Source organism: Malania oleifera, chromosome 12 (assembly GCF_029873635.1).
Source record: "Malania oleifera isolate guangnan ecotype guangnan chromosome 12, ASM2987363v1, whole genome shotgun sequence".
NCBI classification, from domain to species: Eukaryota; Viridiplantae; Streptophyta; class Magnoliopsida; order Santalales; family Ximeniaceae; genus Malania; species Malania oleifera.
Window position 1 is genome coordinate 76,790,795 of NC_080428.1, and position 18,814 is coordinate 76,809,608.

At 34.3% G+C, this 18,814-nt stretch overlaps 1 protein-coding gene and 1 non-coding gene across 2 annotated transcripts; both read left to right on the top strand.

Moving 5' to 3' along the window:
- Nucleotides 1–4,322: 4,322 nt before the first annotated feature.
- LOC131144378 (uncharacterized) lies at nt 4,323–5,618 on the top strand. Its single transcript, XM_058092988.1, has one exon. The coding sequence runs from the start codon at nt 4,616–4,618 to the stop codon at nt 5,105–5,107; it is 492 nt and encodes a 163-aa protein (XP_057948971.1). The 5' UTR covers nt 4,323–4,615; the 3' UTR covers nt 5,108–5,618.
- A 445-nt stretch (nt 5,619–6,063) lies between these two features.
- TRNAK-UUU (transfer RNA lysine (anticodon UUU)) lies at nt 6,064–6,136 on the top strand. The gene has a single exon. It is a non-coding gene; the product is annotated as a tRNA-Lys (tRNA).
- The last annotated feature ends 12,678 nt before the right edge of the window (nt 6,137–18,814 follow it).

Sequence of the window (18,814 nt, forward strand, 5' to 3'; positions counted from 1 at the left end):
TTGCAACAATAATGCAAGATTCACAAGCTTGAGAGAGTTTTCCCAAAGAAGACTTGTTAACAAAGTCACAAGGGAAAAACTCAAAACTCACTCTCAAATAAAATCAATCTCAATCAAATACAAGCAATGAGAGTGTAAGCTTTATAATATAATCTCTAAAACAATCTTACTAAATGATTTTAACAAGAAGGATGAGTAAGAATGGAAGTAGTAGGCTTGTAGGTGAAAAATGAGTATTTGAAAATTCAGAGAGAATATTGCTAATGATGTTTGCTAATCAGTTGCTAATCAAACCAAATGAGGGAGTATATATAGACACTCCAAAAAATATAACTGTTCGGGACTCATCTGGTATTTTTGAAAAGTTTAAGTGAGGTTAATAAAAAATTAACTCTGTTTTACTTCGGTAAAAATTGGGCAAACCAAAAGTTTTCAGTCAACCATATTTGAGGTTCAGTTGACCATATCACTAAGTTCGATCGACCGTGACATTTTTAAACAGAGAATTTGGTCGATCGTATTAAGGTGATTTTGAACCCTCCGAGGTTTAGTCGACCAGGGCAAGTTCGGTTGACCAAATTATGAGGTTCGGTCGACCAGGTTAGATTTTAACTAGTGATTTGGTCGACCAGGTTGTTGGGAATCACCCACGTGTCAGTTCGGTCAACCGTAAAGTACAAATTCATTTCAAAATGGTTGACCAAATAGTCAACCTATTGACCTTGGTAAATTCAGTCGATCGAGGCTTCTATGTAGGTTTAGGTTCGATCGACCGAATACACTTAAAGTGTGCATTTAAGTCCTGATTTTCATTTGAAATAACTCCGATTCACATAAGTGTAATTTCTAAGTTATATGAGACTTTTCATGTGATGTTTAGAGACCTAAAGTCAATCTATGGTCTTTAAGCTTATCTGTCCTATCTTGCATGCAATGCATTAATTATTACAGATCATAATTAATATTACAAACCCAAAATAAAATGAAATATAAATTACAACAAAAAAATATGTTGGGTCTTCATTTTCTTCAAGTCACCACTTGCTTGCATATAACTTTGCCAATATGATTCTGCACACAAACTCAACAATCATTAAATATCAAAGTATTTGTTATAATCAAAACGGGAAATGACCCATAAGGTCAACATAAACTACAGGCCTGATGCCCTTACTTCATCCTCAGGCTATCGGCTGAGACCACTCTACACTTCTATCTAGAACAATGTGGGCACACATGGTCTAATAATCAATCACTAGTAACGGTACCGTGCTTACATAACAATTGGTCCCTAGGGTTCCTAAAACATATCATCCAATTTAAGTAATTAAAAATTATAGTTTAAATCATTTCATTTCAAACTGTCGTTGAATAAAAACCCGGCCCCCGACCGTCAAATAAACCTAGCTCATATCCTTCAAATAAAACCTGATCCCCGACCATCATATAAAACTCGACTCACAACCGTCATATCAAATCCCTGTATTATTCACAAGCAATTATAGTATGTTTCCCCAACAGTTCTAGTATATTTCACAATCATTCCCAAATTCGGTTACACGATAAACCATATAAATTTATTGACCTGCCACACAATTTCAATATTCAAATACGATCCAAGAGACAACCAAGAAAACACTGTATTTTTAGTTCATGAGATAAATAAGATTTTCCACCGTTCATATTATTTAAAATATCGTACCTTATATCCTAAGTTTGTAAAATTTCCGTTGAACTGTTGGTTTTCAAAATAATCTTTGAACTCATAAGATCTACCTTATATTACTAGAAGATTAAGTAAGATCTACCATAAATAAGAGAAAGAATAACCCTATATAGCCCCCACGGCATGGCGCCGTGAAAAGGCATCAGTAAGTAAGAAGAAGTATCGAAGGTTCAATTCTAGGTATATACACTCACGGAGCCAACGATACCAGTGGATGGTAAGAGTTTATTCTGTGAGCCAATGAAGACCATAGATGGTGAGAGTTCACTCTGTGAACCAGCGGGGACCGTGGATGGTGAGAGTTCTCTGTGAATTAGCGGGGATCGTGGATGGTAATGGAGATGTGTCCTGGGAGTCGGGTTGGCCGAACGTCCAACTAATCACAAAAGCCGTGTCTGCATCCGGACTTTACCTTGATCAGTGAGACTTGGGGGTGGAGGACGCTGATCCATAGGTTTGGTGCCGCACCAGGGGGTCTGAAGGGCTCGTTGGTGGCTGGAATTCTTATGTAATAAAAAAAAAAAAAGAATAACCTTATGCACAAATACTTCTATTCAATGTTTGGTATGTTGGAATGGAAAGAATTTGGAGTGGATGCATTTATTAAATTATAAGAATCAGTGCCATTCATTTTGTTTTATTGCACACCAACACTAATATATTAATCCCATTAACAAAAAAAAAAATTCCCACAAATAAAGTTATACATAAAAAAAAAAAAAAAACCATCCCATTATGCAAAGTGAAAGGGAAAAAACCATGCCTAGAATAACTTTCTGACATCATCATTCAAATAACAACAAATTGTGAAAGTCTAGTGTGGTTTTTGATAATGTAATAATATAAATATTGATTTAACTAATATTATGTAACTACGGTTTTCCTCCGCCATAAGTGAGGGGTTTTCTAATAAAGTTAGGAGGTGCTGCCCTCTTTTACCAAAAAAAGAAAAAAAAAGATTTGACTAATATTATTAATTAATAGACAATACACACTTATATCCATAACGAGTCTACAAACAAAATTATCCATAACGATCCAGAAAATTTTAATGACTATCAAAAGATAACACTCTTGTAAATTATCAATTTATGGACGAATAATAATTTTTATGCTTTATTACAAATTTCAAACTTAAAAACTTTTTTATTCTTAGGGGGCATGTTTGTTTTGCACATTAAGATTTACAAGCTGGGGCCGTTTATTTGTGAGCCTAAGCCTTTCCCTTTAATCATTTTCCACTCATTTTGAATAAAGTGATGGAAACCTAATGTGTTGGTATTTGGTAACTCTTGGTTAATTAATCATTATAAGATACGAAAAAAGGAATCATATCCCACGCTGGAAGAATTCTTCTTGGGAGAAAGAAAGGAATAAAGACGACAATCAAGCAGAAGACGATCCCATTTATTAATCAGCAGATAAGCTCGGCCACCTTCGAAACTGGTTCGACATCATCTGCCTGCAATCCCTATGCATCATAAGATTTGTCTTTCACAACTCTGCTGCCCCAGCCACATACAATTTACTTTATTAATCTGCAATCATATGTATCTGACCAATTAAACCCACAAATTGTTTTGATGAGTAATCTGCATATTATGGATTCAATGCTTCAATTAATGCCTACAAATTATTCTGATGAGTACCCATACAATTAAGAAATTTATTGTGTTATGAATTATATTCAGAATATTTTTAATTTAAAATCGTTTATAAGTATGAAGTTTCACACAAATGACAAAAAGGTCTAAAAGACTTTCCAATCAGAGTACAATGTCATTGTATTGTTATACGTAGACATTTTGAAATTTTCATATGTAAGCTTAAATTGGAGAAACAATTTAGTTGATGAAGTAATAAAAATTACAAAGAGTAAAGATTTTGTGAATGTAGTTCGATTATCTCACATCGATTGTGGAAGGGGCTACTCGTTAGTTACTAAGTGCGAGGGAAAGGTTCACCCCTTGAGTTAGCTTTTGAAGTTTAGAAGACCTTAAACCACCAAAAACTAGTATTAGAGCTTGGTTCATCAAAATTCTCCCTAGTGTGTCATGCCGAAGATATTTCAATGGTTGCTTTGTCGGGAGAGACCTCGATGGGTGAGAGGGAGATTGTTGGGTTATTCCACATCGGTTATAAAAGGGGCCGATGGTAAATTATTAAGTGTGAGGAAAAACCTCACCCATTAAACTAATTTTTGGAATTGAGGAGATCCTAGTCCACCCAAGGGACACATTGTCTTCTTTTTTTTTTTTGTTTCTTTATTCAATTTGTTGTGTTTTTATTAATAATATAGGAGGAAAATGAGAAACAGATGATAAGGGGAAATGATGGGCAGAGCTAAGACACACACCCTAAGTGTTTGGACACATGAATTGCAGCTAAAGGTGAGAGATCTCATGACCAATGACTCCACAAAAGTGAGAGTAGCCCAGTGTGTGAACTGTGGAATACTTGTCTGTGGTCTTTCATTTCCTTTGAGATGGATGCTCAAGTCGCCAAAATCATACTTTCTCTACTTACAAAGCAATGGCATGCATTGCCCTTCCCCTGCACCAAAAGACACTGCGAATATCTTTAGCCACCTGCTCTCTCTTTATTAAAGAAAGCCGCTTTCTTTTTGAATTCAAAATCCAACATCCCCAAACTCATCACATTACATAAATACACAAACATCAAACCCAATTCTGAGTTCTCCTCTCTCACACACCATACTCATAATGTTCTTTCTTGCTTCTCCGGTGATTCCACCCAAATACCCAATTCTTCCTTTGCCCACACTCAAAGAACAGAGCCTCCACAGAGCCCCCCTAGCTACCTCATACTAAACCCAGAACCCATCCTCTGCTTTTTAGCAAATTTCCCAAAAGACTCAACTTCTGTAAAATGTCGTCGCTCTCGCCGCCAATTCTGCCGGTGGAGGTTTACCCGAACACCGTCGCGAGTCGACCGCCGTCCAGCCACTCCAGCGGATCCTTCGGGGCGGTGTTCATAGTCCTGGCCGTGATAGTCGTGGTCTCCGCCGTCGCCTGCTGTCTCGGCCGCCTCTGTAACCGGCGGTTCCAGAATCCGGCGAAGCAGAGCCACGCCCCTCGCCCCAGACCAGGAGAACGAGAGCGGCCGGAGTTCAATCCCCGCCCCAAACAGAAGGACCCGGAATTCATTTTCCGCCCCAAGGAGAGAAACCAGGGCCACCCGGAATTCGCCTTTCGCCCCAAGGAAAGTGACCTGGAATTCGGGTTCGAGAGGGGAAATCCAATGCCGGGCGCCAAACAGCCCGGAAATGGAGAAACCAAAGGATCCAGGCGATTCGAGAATGTTGATTTCAGATTTGATCCGAAGCATGGGTACGAGGGGGAGTTTCAAGGCCGTGCGTGAAGGCAGAGCACCGGGAGCTTCTTGATCGGCAGATCGCGTGTTCTGCTTGGAAACTTAGTTTTATTTGAAAATTATTCTGTTTTCATTGATTTCTGTTCTGTTCTTTTGCAATTCTGAAATTGGACATGGATCTAGGGCCATGTAAGTATACAAGGGATCATGGAATGCAATATTGTGTTGCTTTATCAGAAGAAAGTGATAGATTAAGGAGAGAATCCTTAGCAGTTGATCGAAGAAGGATGCAGTAGATCGAAGAAGGATGACTTGAAATTCCCTGACATGTTCTTGTCTTAGACCTCAGTGGGAAAAAAAAAACCTCATGTATCTTTGGAAAATTTAACAGTACACACCTTCGTGTATTATTCATGCTTTACGTGGGTAATTAGATTTTGAAATTAATCAAGATTGAAAGATTGGGTATAACATATTCTTTCTCAGTGCTCAAAATTGTACTAAGTTTGATTTGAATTTGTATAATCTAATATAATCTTTAATTTGCATTTGTATTAAATTTAAATAATATAGTAATATAATTGTATTAAAGTTTGTATAAAATCATTCAAATTCAAATCAAAATTTAAAATTAGGAACAGAATAAGTACAAATTTAAGACTCAAATCTATGGGAACGTAAAATTGAGAATCAAAATACAGAGAAAGCAGGGCAGTCTCTGTTTGTATATTGAATCGTGGTATCACTTCAACATGACGCTTACACTCATTTGATAATTCATTATTTCATTCATCATCAATCATAACGTAACTGAACACAACATTCACGATTACATGATAATTTTATGCATTTAACTATTTCGGTAAACTCAGTCATCGGCTTTGTTGTTCTGCATCTTCGATCTCTTCCGTTTCATCACCATGAGCATTGTCGTCAGCTTTGCCGGCATAAAGCCGGCAAAAGAAAGGATACGTCTAATCATAACAGTAAGCTTCTTCAACGTGGCCGTCTTAGCTCAGCCGGTAAAGCGCATGGCTTTTAACCATGTGGTCGTGGGTTCGATTCCCACAGACGGCGTCTCTGCGAGAGGTAAAATCGAAACATTTTTACCTTTCGAAGAGCCAAAAATGGTAATAGGAAGCCGAAAGGTCGGTCTGGACTTCAAAAAGGAGTGGAAAGAAAAAAATGAAGAGAAATAATTGCTTGGTTTGTAAAAAAAAATAGAATAATAATTTTTTTTTATTGACAAGAAAAATTGGATATAATATTTATTTTTATATTGTTTTACAAATTTATTAATTTTTTTATTATGTTTTTAAGATACTGAACATTAGGTAATGTTTAAATTAAATGAGAAGCAAAATTAACTGTACAAAGTCAATTGTAAAAATAGAGACAGATTAAGAAAAAAATTGTGTTTGATATCTTGATTTTTAATTTTTGAATTTATATGAAAATGGTAAATGACAAAGTATGGAATTCTAAACTTCTAAATATAAATTTAATTTTTTTCAAAAAAAAAATAAAATGTAGTCCTTTTCCTTTTCTTTAGTTATTTTCATTATTTCTTTTATTAAACCAAATAATATAGAAGAACGAGTTTTTTTCTCCCTCCATTTTTATTCATTCTTGCCAAGTACTAAAAGAGACCCTTAAAGGAGGGTTTTATACTAACAAGAATCTTAAAGAGAATTTTTGGAAAGAGGGAGATTGTGTCATGGAACTAACTCGATTTGGTTAGACTAATCGAATCAATAATTGAACTAAACTTAAAGTAAAAAATCTATAATTTGAAAAAAATATATATATCAAAAAATCAAATCATATAAAAATATTTAGAAAAAAGGATATAAAAATTAAAATGAAGTAAAAGAAAAATCACTTGCATATCATTGTTTGATGAGTTTTCTTTTTCATTTGTACTATATTTTTTACCTTTGTTTTGTGTAAGATTTATATGAATCAAGATTGTGACGACCAAAAAATTTATTCTCTTACTTCTCTGATACCAACTGTAACAACTCGAATATTGTTATACAACGAAAGACCTCAAATACAAATTATCAGAGTACTAAATTACCTGATTATGAAAATAATATTTCCAATAGAACAATTAACATTCCTAAAATTCTGAACTCATTAAAAACATAATTTAATTAATATCAATTCTAAATAAAACCTTCTATCCCACTCACGCTTCTGCTGTACTACTCTGATTTAGGCAATATTGTAAAGACCCGAACCCGAGTGGGTTCCTACATATAAATTTTTCAGCGGACGCAAATAAATCTAAATTATTTTTATTAGCAGAACACTAATTAGCTTTATTACAAATATATGTTTCAACTATTAAAATGCAAATTTCTAAAATACACAATCATATTTTAAATTATATTATACTAAATTTTTATTATACTCTATCTTTTCTATTCCCATCCATGCACTTGTTACGCCAAATTTCTGGTACATTCTTCAAAATGATCTGAAATGTAAAATAATGATTTGGGTGAGACGACGCTCAGTAAGTAAATAAAATTATTATTAGTATGTTGCCAAAATGAGCTTTCATAATATTCTAATTTTGTAAAATAATATTTAATATTATAACTTCAAAACTACTTTTAAAATAAATGTAAATTTAAAATTTTCTTTATAAAACTTTTACTATCATCTATAGTAGTAAAATTTTATAATCATATATTATAACTGTTAAGCTGAACTTTTTAACTTTTAAAACTAAAACTATAATACTCAATTTTATATATATATATATATACTTTTCCTTATTAAATCATTATCTAGACACAAAAATGCCTCTGTTTATATAAACATATACTTTTCCTTTAATTCGTTGATAACTCTGTATACGTAATTAAATATGTATATACACTACTGTAAAAATCACCCTTAGGTTTGTTAATTGTAAGTCATGTTTACCCTCATGATTGGGTTGTGTGGTCCGAAAATTAGACTTAGTTGACTGGTTGGCCAAACTAAATCAACGTACATCATCATTAAGTGAGATTTTCCCTATTAAACCCTAGTCTGACTCAGGTATGCATTCAGGAGAAATTCACTATCATATAAAATCACTCTACAAATAGCATGGGTGCACTCTGATCCGTTTAAACTTTAAGTTGCGGTACCGAGCATTCGTAATTTTCTGTATCGTCTGTGCCATAAGGGGTTTTGAAAATATCTTATTATAAAATTTATAAAATTACATTAATATTATAAAAATATCATTTTTACTCATATTTTCGTAAAATACGTAACGTAAAAATCAACTCATATCATTTTTACTCATATTTTTCGTGAAATATGTAAGGTAAAAATAAATTTATGTCCCACAATTTTCGTGTTGAAAATATTTTCTTAAATAAAAATTAATGTTGTAAAATACCCAAGAGGTTTAAAACATTTCTTGACTCATAAATAAACGCAAGTATATTAAAGATAAAACTGATATAATTAAACATGCGTAAAAATAAATTTGAGAGAATTTTATGAAAATAACTAGCATAATCAAAATTTACTCACGAATAAACTCGAGTAAAAAAAATAAAAAAATCTTGTAAGAACCCGAAATATGAAAAATGGGTTTAAATATTAAGAGATGAGCAAAATTGGAAATTGCCGGGTCAAAGGGCTATAAAAGGAAATTTACTTTGCTTCCTCATTAAAAAATCTCAAATATCTCTCTCTCTCTCTCTCTCTCTCTCTCTCTCTCTCTCTCTCTCTCTCTCTCTCTCTCTCTCTAAACCTCTCCCTACTCCTTCTCTCTAGAATTCTTCACTGATCGTTGACGGAATTGGAAAACGGAAGCTACCACAAGGGTCGTGGAAGGATTCTCTACAACTTCTACGGATCAGAATCTCATTTCGAAAATTTTCGAGTTTCGGCGTAAAATCGAGATAAGACTTAGTTTTCAATTTTGATCCTGTAGATTTGTAGGTAACTGTCTTGTGAACATATTCTGTACTGTGATTTGTAGGTTTTGGAACTCGATTCGCTGTTTAGGGACCTTGGAGTTCGGGATTTGCTTACGGGGTTAAGGTAAGGGGAACTATGTTTATATTGGTTATTTTTTAAATCGGACTCGGTGGAACTGTGGTCCACGGTCCTGTGTGTGTTTTGGATACTCATTTGGGGGATCTAACGGGAAAAACTATGGGTTTTTTATTATTACAGTTTTGGGGAAAAGGGGGTGACGAGCTGAATCCCAGGTTTTGTTGAAAAACCGAGTATATGTGTGATTTATACTGTGATATTGGGATGGCCGTGCCTTGACTTTATTTAAACTGTATTTGTTTGGAAAACCATGATTTAGATTACCAAATGAGTGTGGTTTGTTTGGTTATATGAGCATGCATATGTGTGTGATATGTTGAAATGCTAGTAGGAACGCGGTTCCGAAATTGTCTCACCCCTACTGTACGTACATTTTTACAGGTCCTTCGAGTAACCGGAACTAGCGTCCTGGTGTAGGTAGCGTAGTGGCCGGTGTACTGCGTTAGTGTTTGGGTAAGTGTTAGGACTGTAGTTTTGTTTGATTGCCATTTTGGGTTGTATTTGGGCACCCGTTGTACGTTTTGATAGAGCTGTGTTTGGCTCATGTATAGACTCTGGTATGGTACTGCATATGTTGATATAGAAATACTTTTTTCGATGTGTATATGATTATGATTGGATGTGTTTAGGGTGTCTGGGAACCCCACGGGGTCGGACCCTCATCCTTTGTATTATATCTGTGATGATTTGTATGATACAGGGACAGGTTAGGTTACTTTCTCACCCTCGGGTCCCATTTCAGGGTTCGGGGCATAACAAATCTAACATAATTGAATTTACCTACAAATAAATTCAGGAATGAATTTTAATAAAAAGTCTAACATAATCAAAAATAGTTACCTTTTACTTAACCTTATATTACGATCACAACAAATATCTTTAAAAAATAAAATCGGGAAGAGTGGGTGAGTGCAAATTTTAATTATAACAAAAATTCTCCCTCCACTACTAATTCTTTCACTTACTAATCCTTCTCTTTCTTTGAAATTTTTTTGTGAAAAATGAATGTTGAGAGCTTCCTATTTGTAGAAAAATTTTAGGGAAGAAAATTGAATTTGTAAAAGTGTAGGAAGAGGTGAAATTATAATTTTTTTTTTAAATTAAGGAAAGGACATGGATGTATTAGGTATGAAATGAGGATGGAGGTCATGTGGGAATAATGGAAGTATTTGCTGGCACTCCCATTTAATTAATTTTTTTATTTTTTAAAATTTTTTAAAAATCATTATTGTTATTATTATTATTATTATTATTATTATTAAGTTATGTTTTAGTATTTTTTTTGAAAAATAATTAAGTTTGAATTTCAAAAACTCATGTGGGCCCCACACAATTTCGAGATCTAAGTGGATCTTACGTAACTCTAATAAATTTCACACAATTTTATGAGTCCTATACAATTTCGGGATTCATGTGGACCCCACACGATCTCGGGACTCATGTGCACCCCACACGGTCTTGTGGCCCCACATAAAATATCTATATTATTATTATTATTATTATTATTATCATTATTATTATTATTATTATTATATATTTCTACAAATTATGTAACGACCTGGCCTTTAATTGGGTTTTTTTTTTTTTTTTTTATATACTATGAGATTTAACATGTTCTGATACCATACTGGATTAAACTCAATCATCAACATAAGCAGCGAGAAGCAGAAATCAAATAAACGTAACCATATATAATTATATACAATACCAAAGTGCTAAATTGTTTCCCAAAATATTATTATTATTATTATTATTATTATTATTATTATTATTATTATTATTATTATTATATATTTCTACAAATTATGTAACGACCTGGCCTTTAACTGAGTTTTTATTTTATTTTATTTTATATATATACTATGACATTTAACTTGCTCTGATACCATACTAGATTAAACTCAATCATTAACCTAAGCAGCGAGAAGCAGAAATCAAATAAACATAACCACATATAATTATATACAATACTAGAGTACTAAATTGTTTCCCAAAATATACATGTACGACTGTTCCCCAAGATACCCTTAACTGGGCTGGGGTTATACAAAAATGCTCCAAAAACATACTCACTATCTACTGAGAGGACAGTATTGCAGCCCCTTTATCTGCGAGTCTGGTTTACTCGCCTACTTGGGTCACTTGAAAAATATTAAATTAATTGGGATGAGTCAACATTCAGTAAGACGAAATATGTTATTGCTAGTGTGTGGCAAATGAGTTATAATATTATGAAAATCTGTTGCTATATAATCAAGTATAACTGAATTTGTAAATGCAGTACAAATATTAGAAACTATCCCCATTTCCATGTTGCTTAACATATCTGTAATTTATGTTTCTACTCAAAATACTTCTAATATAAATAAATATACTTTCTGTCTCTATAAATCTGTATATACATAATAATAACTGAAATCTTTCTTATGGATAACTGTATGTCATGATTTAACCCCTCATGACAGGGTTGTGTGGCCCGTAGGCGCGATCTACCCTAGCTGGCTTACTAGGGTAAACCACTATACTCCTTCAGTTTGATCTGCCCTCCTCAACCCATATCTGATGGGGAGTCTGTCCACGTCTAGGGCACTATACGATCGACCTACTACCACGTATTATCTGAATAGGTGGTTGCACTCTGTAAATTGTATGTAGCTACGGTACTGTGCTTTGTAACTGTATGGTCCAACAGGGTCTGATACTATATTAAATATTTCTATATACAACTAGTTGTTTTACCATGATTCAGTAATAACTGTATGAATCATGATACTGCAATAATTGTAGTTGTATCGTCTGTATTTCTGAACTGAACTGAAATCTGTAAGTCATGGTACTGAAAACTATATAATCATGATACTGTAAACTATATAATCATGGCACTGTAAACTGTATAATCATGGTACTGTAAACTATATAATCATGGTACTGTAAACTGTATATTCTATGAAAACATACCCTGAAAAATACTGTAAAACATACTTCCGTACTATTTTCATATTCTCAAGCCATCTAATACTTTAATACATAATATTCATAATTTAATAAACTGTATAACGTCCTACTGTGAATAATAAACTGGTAAAAATACACATTTCATACTAGAAATCATTTTAAAATTTCCTAGCATAACATATTTCCCTTACCTGATTTCTGCTAAAAATCTCCTACTATAATGGGTCCAACACCCGCAGGGTTCTCCACTCAACACCCTGAAAACCACATTTTTCATAACAAAATATTAATATTTCTTGGCCTACATCATTTTCTACAACAGTCATAAGGGCAAAAACTGAATAAAAGACCTTACCTTGGATTTGGAATGAATTCCAACTTTACCCCACCGACGATCCGCTCCGGCAGACTTATAGAGAACTTTGCCAGGAGCGTCGTAGTGGCCTTAGATCGTCGATCCGACTACTGACGGGGCCGAAATCAAAGGAAGAATAGGGAGGAGCCGTAGGGGGGTAGAGAGAGAGTGTCTGTGGCAAATTTCTGCGATTAAAAATTTAGGGCTATTTATACTGCGAGATTCATCGACGAACCACATCATCTCGTTGACGAGTCCTTAAGTAATTTTGTCGACGAAGCTCGCCCTCGTCGACAAGGTCCTGTTGTACCCTCGTCAACGAATCCCCTGTATTCGTCAACGAGGCCCTAATGAATTTATTAAGGTATTTTTCCAAAGTGTGATGTTGTTGACGAATGCGGAGCATTCATCAACGAAGTCTACTGCCTCATTCTGTTCTTATTTCCATTTTCCTCCCCCTTTATTATTAAAATACTATTATTCTTTGGGTCACTATAAATTATGTCAGTCAAAACATTATTTTATGTATATGTACTTATTTATATGTACAATAAATAATGTCTATCTTGTTTATCTTATGAAATTCCATTTTACTAGACCGACCTCTAGGGAGCAACTGAATCGCAATGGTCTCTAAGCACTTACTAAGGCAAGGTCTTTCTTAGGCATCAATTATGGAATCAAGGTTCCTCCATAAAAGTACTTCTGTATTGATATTAGCTTAAAGATCATTTTTATTATTATTTATTTATTTATTTATTTATTTATTTATTTATTTATTATTATTATTATTATTATTATTATTATTATTATTATGTTTTAATCGTATATAAATTTTTGGGTCATCATAAATATTCCTCAAGATATCTGAAAATGTTAAATAATGATGGGGTGAGACAACTATTAGTTAGTGTGTGGCTAACATGAGTTTTAGTGTAAGCAAAATACCTCCATTAATTTATCTTTAACTAAACAACATTTATAAACTATAACTCACACCTATATAACTAAAAATACATATTTTCCTTCAATTCATCAATTCGACTCAATAAATAGCCCCATTTACATAAATCCACAAATATGTATAGAAGAACCTCCCTTTTTGGACTAACTTCATGTTTAATCCCCATGATCGGGTTATGCGGTCTGAAAACTAGACTTAGCCTTGGTTGGCCGACCAAGCTAAGTCAAAATAATGTGTCTGTAGTACGATTTGTCTACTGCATCCTGGTTTGAACTCCAAGAGGGTACACAACCCTTCTCTAGCCAAATCAACTGTCCCAAAGGTCTACACTTCCACAACAGTTTGGTTGCACTGATTCTCGTCTGTAGTTACGGTATCGAGCATCCACTAGATCCAGTCCATTAGGGTTCTTAAACCATATATTGTAATTTACATAATTAATAAAATGATCTTATATTCTCAACACATAATTCACATTAGCCTTTCCACAATTTTCCAACAATCCACAAGATCAGCATAAAATCGTCAAATTCACCATCTCCGCATTATTTCCAACGATTCAAGCAATCAGTATCATACAAAAAAATTTACCATAATACACCATAAATTTTCCAACGAACTTAGTTATACAATAAAAACGAGTTATACTCATGCCACATAATTTGGGTGTTAATTCATAATTTCGTAACCTAGTTGGAGAAAAGTATATCAATATACTCGGTATATTCTGCTGAAAATAAGGGTATGATCACCTCCACAATTTAATTTAACTAAAAATATATATTTTTAATGAAAATAGAGATAATCAACCCTATTCACTTTAATTCTTCCCAGATACATATATAATAAAGCAAACATCACCAGTTTCAAACGCTTGATTCATTTAGAAAATCCACATAACATTTCCATACTTGTATAATCAATTTTAATTGGTTAAAACTTCAAAATAACTGACATAATTTAATCCTCTTACCTTACCCCTGGAGTGGTGCTTATGGCGTGCGGATGATGAAATCTCTCTAGTTAAATCCTTGGAGAGCGGAACTAGGACCCAGGAATGATGTTCATTTTTCAATTCGGCCAAGAAATGCAAGAAAAATTAAGAGAGAGAGAGAGAGAGTGAAGAGAGAGAGAGAGAGAGAGAGAGAGAGAGAGAAGATATTTGTATATATAAATATTATAACAAGATATTTGTATAAAGATATTTGCATATATATATATATATCATATAACCTTATATTAAATTATATTATATTAATATATCATTTTATTATATTATATTATTTACTCAATATTCATTATTAATTAATTAATTATCATTATAATATTTTTTTCCGGGTTTCTAGAAAGATACTCAACTTTGGAGCTCAACTTGGCAAGAGCTCATTGATCAATCCTGTTCATTATATAAACGTGCGATTATGAAATCCAATTTTATAACTTTTTTGATAAATAAGTCAAACCTAACATATGAACCAGCTTCAACTTGTCTCAATCTATAAGCAATTTTGTAGAGACCCGAAAAATAGAAGTAATAAAATAAAAAAATAATTAAGAAAAGAGAAATTAATTTGGTGTAGGACCAAACCATCGACGATCTGGTGAGATCTGAGAAAACCGTTGTCAGTTTTGAGTTACTGAGGCGTAGTAAGTATAAAATGGTAAAAATTGGTTTGGTTAAAAACCAAACCGTTGACGGTTTCAAGAAAATAGTCGACGATTTTGTCTGGGCAATAGCTTATAAATAGGTTTTAGTTCATTTTGTTTGAAGGAAATTAAAATGTCTCTCTCTCTCTCTCTCTCTCTCTCTCTCTCTCTCTCTCTCTCTCTCTCTCTCTCTCTTCATTTTCTCTTAAATCTTTAGCCAAATCAACAATCGGACACCACCATGGGGTCCTAGTTTTGATCCTCATCATTTTAATTGGAGCAGATTCATGGTTTGGGGATCCTAGGCGCCACTCCAAAGTGAAGGTAAGAAAAGTGAATTATGTCTGTCGTTTTAGAATTTAAACAGTTAATGGGAGCGTGAGAGCCTACGGATTAAGGTAGTAATTATTCTGGGATTTAGCTGATTAAACTAAAATATATGATTACAGGATTTTGTGCTCCGAACGCCGCAAACGTCGGTTTAGGATCCTTGTAGGCACATTCTCAATAAATAGGTAAAGGGAATAAATTATGTTAAACATGTTGGAAATTAACTGATTAATTTAAAGCACGAGAACATGAAAATATTGTTTATGATTTTCTGACTTATCAGGCATATGAAAATAGTGGTTTTGGATTATCAAATATTTTTCTAGGCAATTATTATATTATGAAATATTACTTAAAATTTGTGTGACATGAGAAATGGTTTTGTTACTGTACAATAAGCATGTGGGAATATTTTATAATGAAATGTGATTTATACTGGTTTATGAGAAATATTGAAAATACAATAGATATTGTGAAATGATGAAATATGATTTTATATTAGAATATGGGATGACAGTTTTATATTGAAATACAGACATGATAGTTTTGATACTGAGATATGTGATGACAGTATTATATCGGGAAATAAAATGACAGAAATGATAATTTTTATATTGAGATGTGGAAGTGAGAACCCTGATGGACCAATGATGTACATGAGAACACGGTACTGTTGCTAGTGATTGAGTTAGTGCAACCTCACTACTTGGGGAGAGTGTTGGCATTAGAAGTCAATTGGGCCTAGGGAGAGATGTTGACCGCCCCTGGCCTCAGACCAGGCTGCGGTAGGCCAATCGTACTACAGATGCGTATAGTTTGAGTGAGCCTGGTAGGCCAACCATGGTTAAGTCCCACCTTCGGGCCACCTAACTACGTCATGTGGGGTTATTACATGACATTGATATAAGAATTTCCACTCAGGTCGGTTCCTCATTACAGACATGATGATTCTATGTTAACAGACATGTTGTGTTTCGTACACAAAGAAACTTATTGACCACATGCATTTTTTTTAGAAATATATAAGATTGCAAATGTGTGTGTGTGTATGTATATATTGTGACAACACGAATAATGATGGTATTTAAATAATAGAGAGGAAGGGAAATGGAAACAGAAACAGAAGAAGGCGGCAGACTTCGTAGTTGAACGCTTCGTGTTCGCCGACGTCATTGCATTTTGGGAGAAATAACCAAGAAAATTCATCAAGTCCTCGTCAACGAACACAGGGGATTCGTCGATGAGAATATAAGAGGGCCTCGTCGACGAAGCCAAATTTCGTTGACGAGAAGATACCGAGAGAGGATTTTGGGAAGTCTGAAATTCATCGACGAAGGTGTAAGTTCGTTGACGAATTTTCCACAGGACTCGTCGACGAGGTGACATGTCTCATCAACGAATCCAGTCCTATAAATAAAAAAAACCTGGATTTAAACGCCAAAATTAAGAAAAATCTCACTCTCTCTCTCTCTCTCTCTCTCTCTCTCTCTCCTTACTATTTCTCTCTATTCTCTCTTTGATTTCGGGCCGAATTTCTGCTGGTTCGATGATCTATAGCCACCACGACGCTCTTGGGAAAGTTCTCTCCAAATCTGCTGGAGCGGATCGTTGGTGAAAGCAAGTTGGAATTCATCCTTGAGTTGAGGTAAGGCTTTTTATACCGAATTTGCTCTTACTGTAGTTATAAAAAATGATATACACGTGAAAATACTGAAATTTAGTACAAGGAGTTTTCATTTTTAAGGTATTGATCAGGAAATCCTACGGGTGTGAGTCCAGGAATACATAGGGGCTTTTTATATGTCGGCTAAGGGAATAAACTAAGGTAGTTATTTTTCCACACGTTTTATTATTATTATCAACAAAGAAATTTTCAGGGAATATGCATGATATTTGAATATTATTGAGAAAATGTATGTTATTGAGAAAATACTGCTATTATTCAGAAACTGTGATTTTAGAATGAAATGTACGGAATTATTCAACTTGTGTGGCATGAATGTTATTTTTCATGAAAAGTAATGATATGAAAAATTTTACGAATAAAACATGTTTTCAGGAATTATGAAAAGATACAGTATATTATGATGATTTTGACAAATACATGATAATTGATTTATTTTTAGAATGATGTATACATATGAAATGATTTCGGCGCGAGGGCGTATATATATGAAATGATTTCGGCGCAAGGTCGTATGTATATGAAATGATTTCGGCGCGAGGCCGTATTTATGAAATGTTCGACGCGAGGCCGTATTTATGAAATGATTTCGTGTAAGAACCCAAACCATGAGATAAGGGTTGATTATGTAAAAGAGGGGTAAAAATGGAATTCTGCAGACTTCGTCGACGAGGCCATAATTCGTCGACGAAGGTAGAAGGCTTCTCGTTGACGAAATTAAGAGGTTCATAGACGAGGAAAAGCCGAGAGGCAGAAGTTGGAAATATCAGGATTCGTCGACGAAATTTCCATCTCGTCGACAAAATCCCTAAAGACCTCGTCGATGAGAAACACCAATTTGTCGACGAAATCCCCCGAGTCAAAGGTCTTTATAAGGATATTTTGGGATTGCTTTGGGGCTTAGTTTCCCAAACACTCTCTCTCTCTCTCTAGAACTCTCCCTACACACTCTCTCTCTAGTTTTCTTCGTCGTTTGTCGCCGGAATCGAAAATCCAACATTACTGCGAGGATCAGTGAAGGATTCTCTACGTTTCTAGCGGATCGGAATCTCGTTTCGGAGGATTTTTGGGTTTTGAGCTAAAATCAAGGTAAGGTTCGGTTTTCATTTCTGATTTAGTATATGTGTAGTAGTACGGATTGTAAGCATGTACTGTACTGTGGTTTGTAGGTTTTGGAGTCTCGGTTCGTAGTTTTGAGGACCGTAGAGTTCGTAGTTGGAATTCGGGTTGAGGTAAGGGGATTCTGTTTATATCAGTTTATTTTCAAAATCAGGATCGGTAAGCTTGTAGGCCACGATCATATGTATGTTTTGGCTACTTATTTGGGGAAATCTATCAAGTAAAAATGCAGGATTTTTGGGTTACAGTTTTCGGGAAAATTGGGGATTTCGGGTATCATCTCTACTTTGTTTTGGAAACTGTTGGTTATGTTAAAATTGTACTATTGAGGTGACCGTAATCCATATTTGCATAAATTGTATACTTGAATTTGTAAACGATATGATTTGTCGTAAACCAAATAAGTGTGGTATGTATGAATGCATGTATTTGTTCCAGGTATTTGTAAAACAACTATGTGGCGGCTTATTACCGTACGCTAACATGTATAGGAACGTGAGTTCCAAAATGATTCCAGGGATTTGTAAAACAGCCATGTATCGGTTAACTACCATGGGCGAGAGTGGCCGGCTCTATATCTAGGGTGTGAAATATCACTAGTATGTTCTGGCTGGTCACCGAAGGGTGTAT

Bases quoted from the DNA above. Each gene is read 5' to 3' on its own strand.
- LOC131144378 (XM_058092988.1), top strand. From the start codon at position 4,616: ATGTCGTCGCTCTCGCCGCCAATTCTGCCGGTGGAGGTTTACCCGAAC.